The sequence below is a fragment of the Mus caroli genome, chromosome X (assembly GCF_900094665.2).
Source record: "Mus caroli chromosome X, CAROLI_EIJ_v1.1, whole genome shotgun sequence".
NCBI lineage: Eukaryota > Metazoa > Chordata > Mammalia > Rodentia > Muridae > Mus > Mus caroli.
The window spans coordinates 132610941-132626656 of NC_034589.1; the positions used below are offsets into that span (position 1 = coordinate 132610941).

At 39.3% G+C, this 15716-nt stretch overlaps 1 protein-coding gene across 1 annotated transcript; it reads left to right on the top strand.

The window, feature by feature from the left end:
- The first annotated feature begins 1812 nt into the window (after positions 1 to 1812).
- Positions 1813 to 15181, top strand: Sertm2 (serine rich and transmembrane domain containing 2). Its single transcript, XM_029472942.1, has 3 exons — positions 1813 to 2033; positions 2195 to 2291; positions 10758 to 15181. Exon 3 carries the CDS (start codon positions 11558 to 11560, stop codon positions 11825 to 11827), a length of 270 nt encoding a protein of 89 aa, XP_029328802.1. The 5' UTR covers positions 1813 to 2033; positions 2195 to 2291; positions 10758 to 11557; the 3' UTR covers positions 11828 to 15181.
- The last annotated feature ends 535 nt before the right edge of the window (positions 15182 to 15716 follow it).

Sequence of the window (15716 nt, forward strand, 5' to 3'; positions counted from 1 at the left end):
ATAAGCGAGGCCTTCTGCATATAAGTTATGCAGAACATATGGTTATGTAGCTTAGTACTTTTGTGAAACTCATAACAATGGGAATATGGGTATCTCTGACTCTGTCACCTGCTCTTGGGACCCCTTTCTTTCTACTGGATTGTCTTGTACAGTCTTGATATGACTGGGTTTGTGCCTAGTTTTATTGTAACTTGTTATGCTGTGTTCAGTTCATATCCCTGGAGGCCTACTCTTTTCTGAAAGGAAACTGAGGATGAGTGCGTCTAAGGGAGAGGGGAGGTGAGGCAAAACTGGTAGGAGGGGAGGGAGCAGAGAATGTGGTCACGATGTGTTGTATAAGAGAAAAATAAATAGATACATAAGCAAACAAATAAAAAAATAATGTCAAAGTACTCATTTATTTGATATTTTTCAGTGCCAGTAATTGAACCCAGGTTGCCATTCAGACTGTTAAAATGCTCTATTGCTGAGCCACATGCCCAATCCAATAATTATTTAAAATTGGCAAGATATTTCATAGCTTTTATTGTTACCTTAATAGAAACTCTTGACGACCAAGGTGCTCTTAGAAGAAAGGGTACAAGTTCCATTAGAAATGAAGAATCTACCTGTGGTATAAATGGCCTATGTTGTATATACTAAGGAGATTGGTATTTCCTAAGGCTAAGTGTGTATAAGTCATTGAACATAAAAACTTTATTTCCTGAGCCAGGTATGAGGACAGGAAGATTAAGAGTTCAAAGCCAGCTTGTCACTCTGTGAATTTCAGAATCTGAAAACTGGACAGAGTGGTCCTAATATCTGTTCTCTTTTCTCTGTTACAGTAGTTCTTAACCTCTGGCAGTCAAGGACTTCTTTGAGAATTTGATGAATGTCTGGTTTGGAGCACTCAGTGTCCCTCCTCCAGTGTGGTACAACTGGTGACAAGCTGTCTTTGAAGTCTTGATCTTCCTGTCTCACACCTGTCTCAGGAAATAACGTTTTTATGTTCAATGACTTACACACATTTAGCCTTGGGAAATGCTAATCTCCTTAGTATATGAAAGATAGGCCATTTACACAACAGGTAGATTCTTCATTTCTAATTGTACTTGTACCCTTTCTTCCAAGATTTCCTACTCTTTTTTTTTTTAGGTTCTTTTTTTAAATTTATTTTTTTATTAGATATTTTCTTTATATACATTTCAAATGCTATCCTGAATGTTCCCTATCCCTCCCTCCACCCTGCTCCCCTACCCACCTACTCCCACTTCTTGGCCCTGGCATTCCCCTGTACTGGGGCATATAAAGTTTGCAAGACCAAGGGGCCTCTCTTCCCAGTGATGACCGACTAGGCCATCTTCTGCTACATATGCACCTAGAGATACGAGCTCTGGGGGTACTGGTTAGTTCATATTGTTGTTCCACCTATAGGGTTGCAGACCCCTTCAGTTCCTTAAGATTTCCTACTCTTAACTGGTAACAGGTTGCTGTTTAATTTCTACGTTATATTCAAACTAAATTTATCAACATGACACCTTAAAGATATTCCTCAAGCTCAGAAATATACACATGCATTCGCTGTTTGCAAGACAGAATGATTTAAATACCACCACGCCCTGGCATGTTTCCATCGTAAACCCATATTGCCGTGAGAGCCAGGAGGGAAACATCTCTTGAATTGAAGAAGAGATCTGATCCTCTTAAATGACACATAAAGCAGCTTTTACAAAGAGAGCAAGCCGTAGATAGTCCTCCAGACTCAGTGGAGGAGGCTTGAAGGGGTTAAAGTGGAAGGCTTGTACAAACTTTGCTCTCTTATCTCCTCCCTCCCTCTGGGGCTTCCCGCACCAGCTCAGGCAGAGCTGAGCTGAGCGGAATCTTCACCTTGCTTGCTTTTGCTAAACTGTTGCCTGCGAAGGAGGAACCAGGGACTTAACAAATTGAGGCTGCTTCTATTCAAATGTTCCAAAAGGGCATCTACACAGCCAGAGACTTGGCGGTGCTCTTTGCAGCTTAGAAGAAACGGGCATCAGAAACTGCATTCTGGAGCTGTAAGTGCTAACTGGGATTTTAAGGAACTAACTGAAGGTGCTTTCCGCTTTTCTGAAAAGACGGACTCTTCAGGAAGATGAATGAGAAAGCACACTTTGCATGGGCATAGTCCCGTTTCTTTACGTAAAGGGATGCTTCAAGGTTTCTGTCTGTTTTCCAGATTCTCCAGAGATGCTCCTGAACAAGTTGTCTGCAGGTGCAAGCTTCAAGGGGGATATTTAAATCGCCAACCGTACTCATTCTGTGACTCAGGAAAGGTAAGAAAAATGTGGAAGTACTATGATGGTATTCTCGCTGAGAAGAGAAAGCTTTTTATTTACCAGCAGGTGTAACACACAGGCACAGTCTGCGGCAGAAGATACAGCAACTCCCACTTGTGCAAGCCTATTACTTTATGTTTTTCATAGGCTGATAAGAAACTCGATACTTTTTAATAGTACCAACCTCCCGTTTCCTGTCCCTCATTAGGCAGATACTTGCAAACGGAATGTGTTAACTCTTGAAAGTGATGCCAGTTAACAGTTGGGACTTGCTTTTCCAAATTGTTCCGTTGATTATTTGTTGTTGTTGTTGTTGGTTGGTTGGTTGGTTGTTTTTGCTGTTTGTGTATTGGGATTTCAGCTCTGAACTTATATAGCAGGTAGCATGCAAGGAACTGTGAAAATGGCCTGGGGGTTGTTTTCAGAACTTTATCAATAAAAAGAAAAAGTAACTATTGGGCTACCTTGATGACCGAAACAGGGATAAATTTACAGTGGTTTCTGTATCCCCAGCGCTGACCTTAATGCCTGGAATTTGGTTGCCACTCAATAAAGTTTGGCTGAATAAGTGTCAGTCTGATGCTGTAAACCTGTATAGAACTTTTTTGCTTTCATTAGAAATAAGTCTCACACTTGTGATCCCTCTTGGTGTCGGTAGAGAAAGAAATTGCCACATTCTCTCCTTATTTTAAGGAGAAAAATTCATGATCTAAGAGTGTGTGTCATTTTACTCCTATGAGGCTGGATACAGTAATCTTAGCAATCCAAATCCCATAGTAAAATACAAGAAGATTCTTATCACCAAACATTTTGTTTACCAAGTTAATGATGAAATATGCAAAAGGAAAACCAAAGTTGCATTCACATCACTCTTGAGTATTTTATTTACATTGGAAATGAAGTAAAGCAGATTGGTTAATATTGACATTGCCAATTAACTCTAGCAATCTCTTTCTTTTCCCATTCTTCCAAACTTCTTTTCTCCTTTCCTTTCTTCTTCTCTCCTTTCCCACTATTTTCCTATTTTTTTGTCCTTCTCTTATCTCAAGAATTCATCTCTTCCCATTTCTTCTCTCCCATATCCCTCATTATCTAACCCCACCTTGGCAATCTTTCTCTGCTCTCTCCCTCCGTGTAATTTCTTTCCTTTCCTAATTTCCTCCCCTTTTTTCTTAGTTCCTCTTTTCCTAGTTCCTCACTTTTATGCCCCCTGTTCACTGTGACCTTTTCTCAGCAATACCTTTCTATCACTTTTTACAAAGATTAGAAATGAATTTATATTCATATGATTTGCAGAAAAGAATACAGGGTAAGATAATAATTCTATGAAAATCTATCCACAATAATCAGATCCCCAGAATAGATAGAAATATTATGGGGGATGTTCGTTTTTCAAATGGTACAGAGCATTTTATGTAGAAATCCTGTTATCTGTGAAATTCATTAAGTATTTATTAATTAAATAGCAAATAACCACAGCACTGCTATTTGGAAAGCTTTTATTTGAAGTTCTCACTGATACAGGAACACAGTGACAATTCCCTGATCCCTAACTTTTCATTTGTTAAATTCAAAGGCCTTTAGGAATTTTAGGAATGATACTAATACACCTATCTGAACGGACCCAGGCATTTGTTATCCTACAAACTACAGAAGTTTTAAGGAATTATATAATTCACTTTCTAACCATCAAAGCAAACATATAAAGGAACTGACAGTTGTGGCTGACACCTTTGTTACTTAACTTTCATCAAGCTTCATAGAATTCTGATAAGTATTTAGTAAATATTCAAATTTAAGGAAAATGCATGTTCAATGATCTAGGGGGAAAGAAGTGCACTCTCATTCATTAACAAAAGTCATATAGTCATATTTGTACTTTCTAAACTTTATGCTGGAGGATATGACATATGGTGGTAGAACAATGAGCATGTGCAAGATCATAGGCTCAATGCCCATAGCATCCAAAAAGGTGGGGGGAGAAAAAGAGAAAGAGAAGTTTAATGCATCCCTCTAGGTTTTTGGAAAAGTATATAAGTGAAATGAAGTTTCATTTCTTCATTATCTAAATGAAGTTATTATTTCTTTAATTACATATGATAATCTGGAATTTAGTCTCTAGACCATAAACCATTGGGAAGCCTTAGAGGAGATTAGAAAGGAAAAGGAATTCAGGCTTTTCTCCCAGTTGTTCTGTAAGCCCTCATATCCTGAGGGTACTGAGTTTGTGAATCTAACCAATAGCAGGTTCAACCAACTACAGAATCAAAATATTTTTAAAAAAAAATGTGTTCCTACTGTATTGTACAACTTTTTGTTTCTTCTCATTAGTCCCTAAAAATAGGAAAAATTATATATGCATTGTATTAGGTATTGCAAGTAATCTAAAGATGGATGGATGTATACAGAAAGATGTACATAAATTATATGTGGATAAACCACTTTACATAAGATATTGAGCATGCTTAGATGTTTGGTATTGATTCCATTATTATTGATCAGATAATGTAAGCAGAGTTATAGAAGAGAGAGGATATTGTATGAAAGCATCAAGGAGTGCATCAAACATACCAAACAGATAATCAACAATATTAGCCAAGGGTAGTTCCTCTAGAAGAGGAACCTTGTGGGAAATAAGATTTGGGTGAGAAAGCAAGGTTCATTTCATAAGCTGAACCTTCAAGAAGGATAGGATTTCCCTATGCAGAGATGTATAAAAGGAGAAGAAATTTTCCAACAAAACCATGAAAGCAAAGAATTAGGTTGAGTGAGTATTACTGGGAAGGAGGCTATTAGAAGGAATTAAGGGCAGCCTGGACATTGATAATCTTACATATCAAGCTATGGAGAATAAAGGCCAGTCTGATGACAACAAAAAGCCTCATAGCAATTTGGGGCCTTTGTCATCCTATTCTTATGAGACTCACAGAACTGAATCACCTATTAATATAACATAGGATAAAAATAACAAATTAATCATTGCAATTTTTTCACTGTATATATTCATTGTGCGTGATACTATGTTACATCAAGACACTTCATACAAGTGTATATTGTACACTATTTCCTATACCCAACCATTCCTTTCCTCCTAGATACTTCTCTCTCTCTCTCTCTCTCTCTCTCTCTCTCTCTCGTTCTCTGTGTGTGTGTTTGTCTGTCTGTCTGATTTTTGTGTGTATAAAAAAATCTAGGACCTTTGATAAGAGAAAATATGATATTTGTCCTTCTGAGACTGACTTAATTTGTTTAATGTGGATTTTCCAGTGGATCCATTTTCCTGAGACCAACATAAACTCTGTTCTTCTTTCTGGGTAAACAAATTCTATTGTATATAATAATATCTCATTTTTCTTTGTTGTTAGACTTTTTACAGATTTCAAAATAAAACACACTAAACATTGCTTAGGCATAGGTTTCCAAACAAAATTCAAGGCATTGGGTATTGGGTGCTGCTTGAACGAAGTAAATAAGGGGCTGAGATGAGGAGAATAGATTAATGATCAGGCAGCTGGAGTCTGTTCACAGGTGTTTCTCTATGGTTGTTCACTGCATTCCCTTAGGAAACAAAACACTTGAATTTACTAATGATGATAGCCCCAAAAAGTCAAGGCATATGATTTATCAAAGCCTGTGTATTTTAACTACAGGGCCAACCAGAGAGGTACTGGAATCCTACTGACATCTCTCTCGTGGCTTAATGCATAGCAAATTCTTCACTTTCTTTCTGCTTCTCATCTGGAAAGTATGTGGAAAAGTAATTTATAAGAGTCAAAGGTAGAAAACATATGAAGCTCTTATTTCTAGGTTAGCCTCATTTCTTTTTCCTTTGTCTGTTGTCCCTTCTCCCCCTTGTGAGAGGGGTTGTGACAGCTCTCATGTAGCCCAGGCTGGCCCTGGTAGTCAAATGCAGCTAAGGATGGTCTTGAACTCTTGGTCCTCCTGCTACCACTTCTTGAGCTAAGAGGCATATACCTCCAAGACTGGCTCTAGACTGGCCACAGAGAGAAAGTTAGTTGGGAACAAAAGCTGTTTAAACTAACACCTAAAACAAGACATTTAATACTCAAAGGGGAACTTTGATCAAAAGATGCTACTTGTGTGAGTTGCCTGTGACTGTCAGCAGTCTTGAATTTGAAGCTCTCTGTTCTATTTGTAGAGTGGTGCTTCTAGGCCTTAGCTGTATAATAAGATCACCTGTGAAGTTTTAAAGCAGTACAGATGTTCACCTTCCACATAAGCTGAATGATTCAGAACCTCTGCAGGGGGAGAGAAGGAGAGAGAGAGGGAGAGCACTCTAGAAGCTTAATAAGTAATCCTGAAGTACACCTATGACTAAAAAGCATTCCCTAAAGACTATGCTTAGAAACCAAGTGGGTAACTTGCTACAAACAGAAATTTCAAGGTCCTATCCCAAGGGGATCCTGACTAGGGCTCAAGGGAAAGGACCTAGGAATTCACATTTTAACTAGTGTGCCCAGATGCATTATTCTGGTGAAGAGATTTCTCTCAGCTCCCACTAAGAAATATTATCATGAAAAGCCCAGGGCTCCAAATGGATGGACCTGGAGGGCATCATCTTGAGTGAAGTAACACAATCACAAAAGAACTCACACAATATGTATTCATTGATAAGTGGATATTAGCCCAAAACTTAGGATACCCAAGATATAAGATACAATTTGCTAAACGCATGAAACTCAAGAAGAATGAAGACCAAAGTGTGGACACTGTGCACCTTCTTAGAATTGGGAACAAAACACCCAGGGAAGGAGTTACAGAGACAAAGTTCGTAGCTGTGATGAAAGGATGGACCATTTAGAGACTGCTGTATCCAGGGATCCGTCCCATAATCAGCTTCTAAACGCTGACACCATTGCATACACTAGCAAGATTTTGCTGAAAGGACCCAAATATAGCTGTCTCTTGTGAGACGATGCCGGGGCCTAGCAAACACAGGAGTGGATGTTCACAGTCAGCTATTGGATGTATCACAGGGCTCCCAATGGAGAAGCTAGAGAAAGTACCCAAGGAGCTAAAGGGATCTGCAACCCTATTGTTGGAACAACATGATGTACTAACCAGAACCCTGGAGCTCTTGTCTCTAGCTGCATATGTATCGAAAGATGGCCTAGTCGGCCATCAATGGAAAGAGAGGCCCATTGGACTTGCAAACTTTATATGCCCCAATATAGGGGAATGCCAGGGCCAAAAGAATGGGAATGGGTGGGTAGGGAAGTGGGGGGCGCTATGGGGGACTTTTGGGATAGTATTGGAAATGTAATTGAGGAAAATATGTAATAAAAATATTAAAAAAAAAAAAAAGAAAAGCCCAGGGCTGCAGGATACTTATTCTGTGTGTTCCTTTCCTAAAGGCTCCATAGCACAGGTGGGTTAAAGCTGCCATGGATCGGGCCTAGTCGGTCCCCCTCAATCCGTGGGAATCAGGGGTTCGGACAGATGGGCATAGAGTCGGAGGGAATTGACAGACAGACACAGACATGAAAGAGTGTGCTGGATCTGCATGTAATTTGTCTCAAAGCAAGCATCAGTTTCATAATACAGAAAACAAAGGAGTCGGATATTACAGCAGTCAAGGTACATCTGACACAAAAGGAGGAATGCCTACAAAGGACTGGCAGGAACCAACTGAGATAAAATTCAATGTTAACAACTGGGATCAAAAGCAGCTCCACCTAAGGTCCACTTAATCTAAGAAGTCTGGGGCAAGGGCTTCGTGCCCTTGCCATAGTTCCTATTCTAGTCTATTGTATAGTCCACCTTCTCCCTAGGCCATAGTAAATACTTGTGTATGGATGTAACTCAGCTATCTATAGTTCTAAGTATCTACACTGGTTCCTCCTTAGATCACAAACTTCCTTCTTCCTAGATAATGGAAAATTCCTGTGTAGGGCGGTAGCTTAGCTATCCATGCCCAGGGTGGACTCGAGGACTGCCTAGAATCTAACTTAGCTGTATGTCAAATAGAGGCAAATAAAGCAATATTAAGGGAATGCTCACAGATCCATTTACCACTAAAGCAAGGACATTGGAGCATTCGTTATACAGGATGCCACGGTTCCAGAAGACTAAGTTTCCGTGAACTTTTCACCTCGGGACAGTGCCCAGGTTTTTGGGGCGTGTCGCTCTTGTCACTACTGGAGTGGATGTAGCATAAAGCAACAGAAATGGATGTGTGTGGCACAAGCCTCAAATCCTTGCACTTGGAAGGAAGAGACAGGAGAATTTCTGCAAGCCTGAGAACAGTCTGGCTTACACAGAAAAGAAAATCCCAGGCCAGCCAGTGCTATATAGTGAGACCCTGTCTCAAATATAAAATGTGTTCACTTAATCTGGGATGCTGCCAAGACTGCCACTATTGTAAACCTGGGCATCAGCTGGGAAGCACATCCTTGGAAATTTGTAAGGGAGAATCCTTCCTAGCTCTGTCTCGCCTCTAGTGTTTGTTGGCAACCTTTGGCACTCTTTAGTTTGTAGATACATCACTGCAGTCCCTGCTTTGGTCTTCTCCCTGTGTGTCTTATAAGGACATCAGTCACTGGATGGTGGCCAACACAATGACCTCATCTTAATTTGATTACATCTGCAAAGGCTTTCTTACCACATAAGGTCAGAGTCCCAGGTACTGGGGTTAAGAACACACACAAGACCTGCATACATATTCAATTCAGACACAATGCCAACACTAAGAAAGGGAAATGAACACAGGATCCCACCCCCAGCCAAGAAGTTATTAGCAATTGGTACCTGCTGGGGAAGGAAAAAAAATCTGTTTTCTCCGATGGAATGTCACTGGGTGTATGAACAACACTCTAGGGTAGGCTCTAAGCCCAGGAGTAGTTGGCCAGAACAAAAGGAGCTCCATGAGCCGTGTGTGTGTGTGTGTGTGTGTGTGTGTGTGTGTGTGTGTGTGTGTGTGTGTGAGTGTGTGTGTGTGTGTGTGTGTGTGTGTTATGTTTTGATTTGTTGTTTTGTCTTAGTGCATTTTTGTTTGTTTTGGATTTTCATTTTTCATTTTTTTTTGTATTTCTTAAGAGAGAATGAGAGGAAGAAAGAGGGGGAAAACATGAAGTTGGTTGGGTAGGGAGGAAGTAGAGGATGGGAGGTAATATAATCAAATTATATTATGTGACAAAAATTTAACAGAAAAACCAAGACTTTCAAGCAATCGATGAAACAGATCAGCTGTCTAGAGAAAAAGCAATTCTTTTTTCATTCTTAAAGATCAGGGTGCAGAGAGTCACGTGCTCAGAATGTACACTTATAGATACTGATACCAGATAGCCACAAATCAAAACATATGTAATTCTAAGTTTAGCAAGTATTTATCCTAGAACATTAGATCCAAGATAATACAAGTAGTCCCCCTCCTCTCTCTTTTGCTCATTTCTAATGACCACGGTGGCTCTGTGTGGGAAGTGGGGAGACTGAGATGTATGTGAGTCACACAAAATATAGCAGTGAAGACTAGGGAATATAAACGCAGACTGAAGTGTTCCTCCCAGTAGGGGTCAAACTCGGTGATAGTGAGTAACTTGACTGTTGGATCTACTTCTAATAAGTCTCATTAAGTCTATGAAAAAGAGACAGAACAAGGCTACATTGCCAGCAACTGCTGTCATTGCCTACACAAGTGTGATAAATTATGGTTGTTTCCATTTTTTATTTTAGTTCCTTATGTTCTAGTTTAATCTTTGAAATGATGAGCAGAACCATTCTGTTTACACACAGGTCTGCTTTTACCAATAAGAACAAGGGTCAGTCCTTATTTCCTCAGAATAGGCATACCCCCCAAGTTCTTTTGGTTTACAAAGACTGAATCAAATGAACATCCTCACAGCACAAGCCCAAATGAGGAAGAGCAACAACAATATTAGGGAAGCCTGAACTTCTGAACATTCTGTGATTCATTAAAGTGAGGACTGGCACTGGGGCCTGGAGACTGAAGATCAAATCTTGAAATTTAGGTCTTTGTTTCGATGGCCAGCTTTACAGTGCTTCTCAGTCCTGGTTGCAATTTACAGTTACTTGGGGAGCTTTAAAAAGTTAGCACTGCTTGAGCCCCATCCCAGACCAATAAAGTCTGAATCTCTAAAGTCGTACTTGGAAGATTAGTATCCAAAAATCTAGGCTGGGGATCAGGATCTGTATATTAATAAGAACTCTAGGTAAATCTTATGATCGGACAGCGTGAAAAACACTTTACTAATATAGCTTAGTAATTAGCTTTAGTTTAGTGTGTGCTATTCTTTCACCTTTTAATGGCCATTTCCTGCATGGGAAAAAGGCATTTAGAATTATGTAAAGACGTGTTTGTTTGTTTTAAAGCTAATGTTCAGGGGGTAATCTAATTTGCAATACATTTGTTCATATATATCTCAAAATAGTTTGCCACCTATTTTTTTAAATAATTGAGCCATTTTCTCTTTTATTTATTTTCAGGAAAACTAATCTGTTGAAGAATCCTAACAGTCGAATTCTCTGAGCCCTGGCCAGTTATCAGCATCTCTGAGACCATCTCCTCCTCCTCCTCCTCCTCCTCCTCCTCCTCCTAAGAATCAGTGGGTGTGACAACACCTTCCCTTCAGCCTACCACAAGGAATTGCCACAAAGCTGTAGACAATTCATTTCCTGTATTCTTATATCCTTCAAGCTGGGAATCTGGCAGGGGCATTACAGTCTCCAACCTTAGAGGAGACTGACAAATTCAGACATAACAGGTGAAAACTCAGGTATGCTGAGCCCAAGATATCCAAAACCTTTAGCAAACAGTCTCACAGAAGAACCCAATTAAATTTACACCATCCGTCTGCAGATCTAGGTGAGCTGTAGATAAAAAGGAGCCTTTTATTCTTTTACAAAAAAAGCAAAATTCCTAGGAGATTCTTGTCTCCATGCCAGTATTATAAAGCAGTTTTACCATATTTATTTTCACTGGTGTAAAATTAAGAGTGTGAGAACTGAATATAGATTTATTTATTTATTTATCTAATTATTTAGCTAAACTTGCTAAGACGATCTGATAAACCAATTAGGGAGAAGACTGCTAGCTAGAGGGAAGGGAAGCACAACAATTGGCAACTTAGAAGACCACTTCCGTTTTGCTTACACACTACTGATTTTGTTCTGTAGCAGATTGTAAGAACACGACCAATACATTCACAGACAGGCTAAGGGACTGTGGAATGCCTCAAGGGCAATAGAAATCAAATAGAAGCAAATATCAACTCAAGTCTTGAGTGATGACGGAGGTAGTTTTTAAGTATCATGGAAATCTCACTGGACGGGCTCATTTTCCCACTCTGGCAACAGAGGCTGACACCACTTCAGACAAGTATTCCAACCTGTACATGTATGTAGGGTTATTCCTGAGTCTCCTGGCCATTCTTCTCATCCTGCTCTTCACAATGCTTCTTCGACTCAAACATGTCATCTCACCCATCACTGAGAGCACTGAAAGTGTTCCTCAGTTTACAGATGTAGAGATGCAAAGCCGAATTCCCACTCCTTAAAGTCAAGATGATGCTGAGACTTGGCGGATAGAAGCAAACCCTGGCATGCTGACACCCAGGGAGGCTTCCTTTCTCACGTGAGACTTCCCACGTAACAACAAGCTGCTGTGTTTGATGCTTGTCATTCTGCTTCTTGACTGTGCTTGTGGGACCTCTAAGAGGCTTAAGAGTCATTCTTTTAACGGAATATGGGAAATAGCAGCTGGCTGGGCTGGCAGGTTTCCATAGTAACCAGAGAGCCTGAGCCTTGAACAAACCTCAGACCACAGAAATTCATAAGCAGCAGTTGTTAAAACACAAGATCCCTGGAAGCTGCAAGAGTGAACAAGACTTTACCTTTGAATGTGTAAGGACCCCTACCCCAGAAAAAAATGTCAGGCTTTAATTTATTACCTTAGCCCTAAAGAATTGCTTCACACACAACACAGACATCACCTGACATGGAGCTAAATCATGTCACAGATGAATGGTAAGGATTGTTCATCTTTCCTCAAAAGAGCATCAGGTTTCTTCAAAATGAATGAAGATATTTAAAGAACCTGTTACAATTTAAAGAGAAAATTTGCAAAACATTTCTGGTGAAAAAAATGTGTTTATTGTGTCCGTGTTGTTACTATGACTGAACTTTTTAAAACTCTGATGATTGCAGATGTATTACTACAATATGAGACAAGGAGCTGCCTCCAAATCAAGGGAAAAAAATTAAGTCAAATTGTTCTCATGATAAGGATTTCTACATTATAGATGCAGCTTCTTTTTTGCCCTCCCAGGATTGAGTTGCGCATGAATATGAACTTGATTTGAAGGCGGACTTGGCAAAGAAGGCCCAAGTGTATTTCAAAGCAGAAATGAAATGGTCTTGGGATTCTGTTACTGAGTGACTGTGACTTTCACTGAAGACTGCCAGCATTCTGGGTCTCAAGTTTCTCTTGTTAAAAACTGTTCAGAGAGCTATTTCATGCTCAGTTTTCAGATATGCGCATAAGACAAACTGAGATGAAGGGAGACAGGACTAAGAGTTACTCTGCAGCAGATTCTTTATAAGATCAACGTCCTCAAACATCTCATTTGTCTTTCCCAGAAAATGCTCCTCCCTTCCTAATCCCTGCCAAAAAATGAAGTGTTTCGCTTATTACCTATAAAAGAAATATATTTTGAAATTTTCCATTCTCATGAGTAGCTCTAGTGTGCCAGTAATGGATAATTTAATTAAAAAAAAAAAAACAAACTTGACTTTCCAAAGTAAAACCAAAGGAGATGAGTGACGTTTACAAATTAGAAATTGCAAAATTAGTCATAGTTTTGCCACCAAAGAAATGGTGTATCTGTCTTAGATTTTACCTGTATGCGTGCGTGCGCGCGCGCACACACAAATAAGCTGCCCCTTGTAATTAAAGCATGGTCATCAAATTTCAAGTCCCCTTGGGGACTGAGGTGGTGGTATTAAAATGGACTGGATGTGAAATTCATGGCACCTGTGCCAGGGCATATATCTTTTTGGACTGGAACCAATTTAGATTGGCCCCTTTACTGTGATCTAAATCTAGCATGGTGGTGAAATTCCCAAGAGCATTCTACTTTTATACACAGTCATTTGCCAATGCTCTCCTCTCCAAGGGGCTGCATAGTGTAAAATCCCCACATGCAGAAACTAAACTTAGCAGCTAGGCTGACGGCCACACCTGTTACAACTGTGCACCATCAGTGATAGCAGCTGCATTCTCCATGATTCATAAAAAATTATCAGTTAGGCTAAGACTTGGATAAGACTTTGGGCGTTATATTTTCAAAATGTACAGTCACACTTACAGGAATACATATTGGTAGGTTAAGTTGTGTCTATATCAATACTTAGACTCCATGGACTTTTAAAATGTTTTACTTTTCACTCTACATGGGCTTTCCCCAGGGCTGGCAATATAGCCAAGAACTTAAGGCCACAGGTATCCCCTCATTCCAGGTTCTCCTTCTGGTGTCCACAGTATTCGAATGCACTTTACAGTAGAAAAGTCAGTGGCTGGAAAATATTGGATCTGCTTACACTTTGAACAACAGTGAATAGCAAGCCTCTCCGGGCCTTGCTGAAGCTGATAAAGATGTAGCCCGTGCATGTCCTAACCACCCCACCCCAAACATTAGAATATTAAAACTGCTTTGGAAGTACTCCGTTAGGTGATGATTCCTAATTTATGATCATGTTGCTCACCAAGAAAACAACCACCCTCTTTCATCACAGCAACCCCTATGGGATCCAGATCTTAACTTAGCATTAGCCATGGCACACAGCAGAGATTACACCAAAATAGCAACATAATCCACCACAGTTTCAAGTGATATAACATAAATGGAAATGCGTTTAAGCAGATGTGTCATCACAGTAACTCACACGGTATTTATTCTTTGAGAAAACAAGTGGAACGCTTTCATGATGGCAAAGAAAAGAACATCTTTATTTCTATTCAAGTATATTATATCCTCAAAATGTATTAATAAGCATATTACTGCTTTAAAAGTCAGCTATAATAATCAGTGGACATAATTTATTTTTCTGTGCAGAATACAGACTTAACAATTCCCTGCCCCACCCCATTCTCCCTCAATTTATGTACTATCTGGGATATGAACATTTAGGTCACTTACATGTATATGAACTCTATTTTAAGAAAAATATACATTTTACTGAACCATATGTATATTAAAAATGCTCATATATCAACAAATCCCAGCAATTTAGCCTGCTACAAACACCACCCGAATTCTCCAAATAAAATACAATGTTAACATGGGCACTACTAAAGATGTACATTGCATATATTTCAGAATCATTAATCATATGAAACAAGGCATATTGCAAAGGGTTATGGATTATATATTGAGCAACAAATGCTAATGTTAAGCAAGTAAAGATGAGTTTATCCAGTCTAAACTTTCTATTGATGCCAAATTCAAAATTTTGGACATCAGTAACTAATTTTGAATGTACAGATCCTACAATACTTACTAAATAGGTAGAAGGGGTCCATTTAGTACATTTAAATAGTTACATTAAGTAATACATTTTATTCACCCACATTTGTACAAGGTAACTTTGGTGTTTTTTGTTTTTTGTTTTACAAAAATGAAGAGTTGTGTGGCAAAACTGGAACTTCTTTGATTTTAATTCATTTATATTTGAATTAGATTCATGTTGTATTGAAATGGAATCAGAGTTATATTAATATTCAGCATGTCACTTTGAACCCTGGATAATAAATGCTGACTCTTTTGTTTGCTGATAACAAATGTGTGTCCTCTGAAGATGTAAATGGCATTGCATTAGCTTCTGTATTGCAATATAAATTATAATAACTGTGACACATTTGTGGGACTTCTCATTTGGATCCTCATTAGTATTTGGTATTTACTAGCTTCCCTGCTTTCATTCTTTTGCCACTTACAAACTGATGGGCAAACTTGTTTATATAACATGAGATGAAAACTCTCAACTATCAATGAGAGTAAATATGAAGGACAAGTGAGATCACACACACACACGCACACACACATACACACATACACAGACACACTCACACACACACATACACACCCATACACACACACACACACACGTGTGTGTGCGCACCAATAGGATATTTTTCTTTTAAAAATAGATTTACATATTTTATGTTAGATGTATAAGTAGTGTGCCAGCGTGTACGCAGGTGCACCATGGATGTGCTTGGTGCCCGCAGAGGTCAGAAGAGGGTGTCCTGTCCCTGGAACTGGAGTTAGGAATGGTTGTGAGCCACATGAGTGCAAAGAATCCAACCTGGGGCCTCTCCAAGGAAAGGTGTTCTTAACTTCTGAGCCATCAATCCAACCAAATAGGACATATTTTAAATGGAGCTTC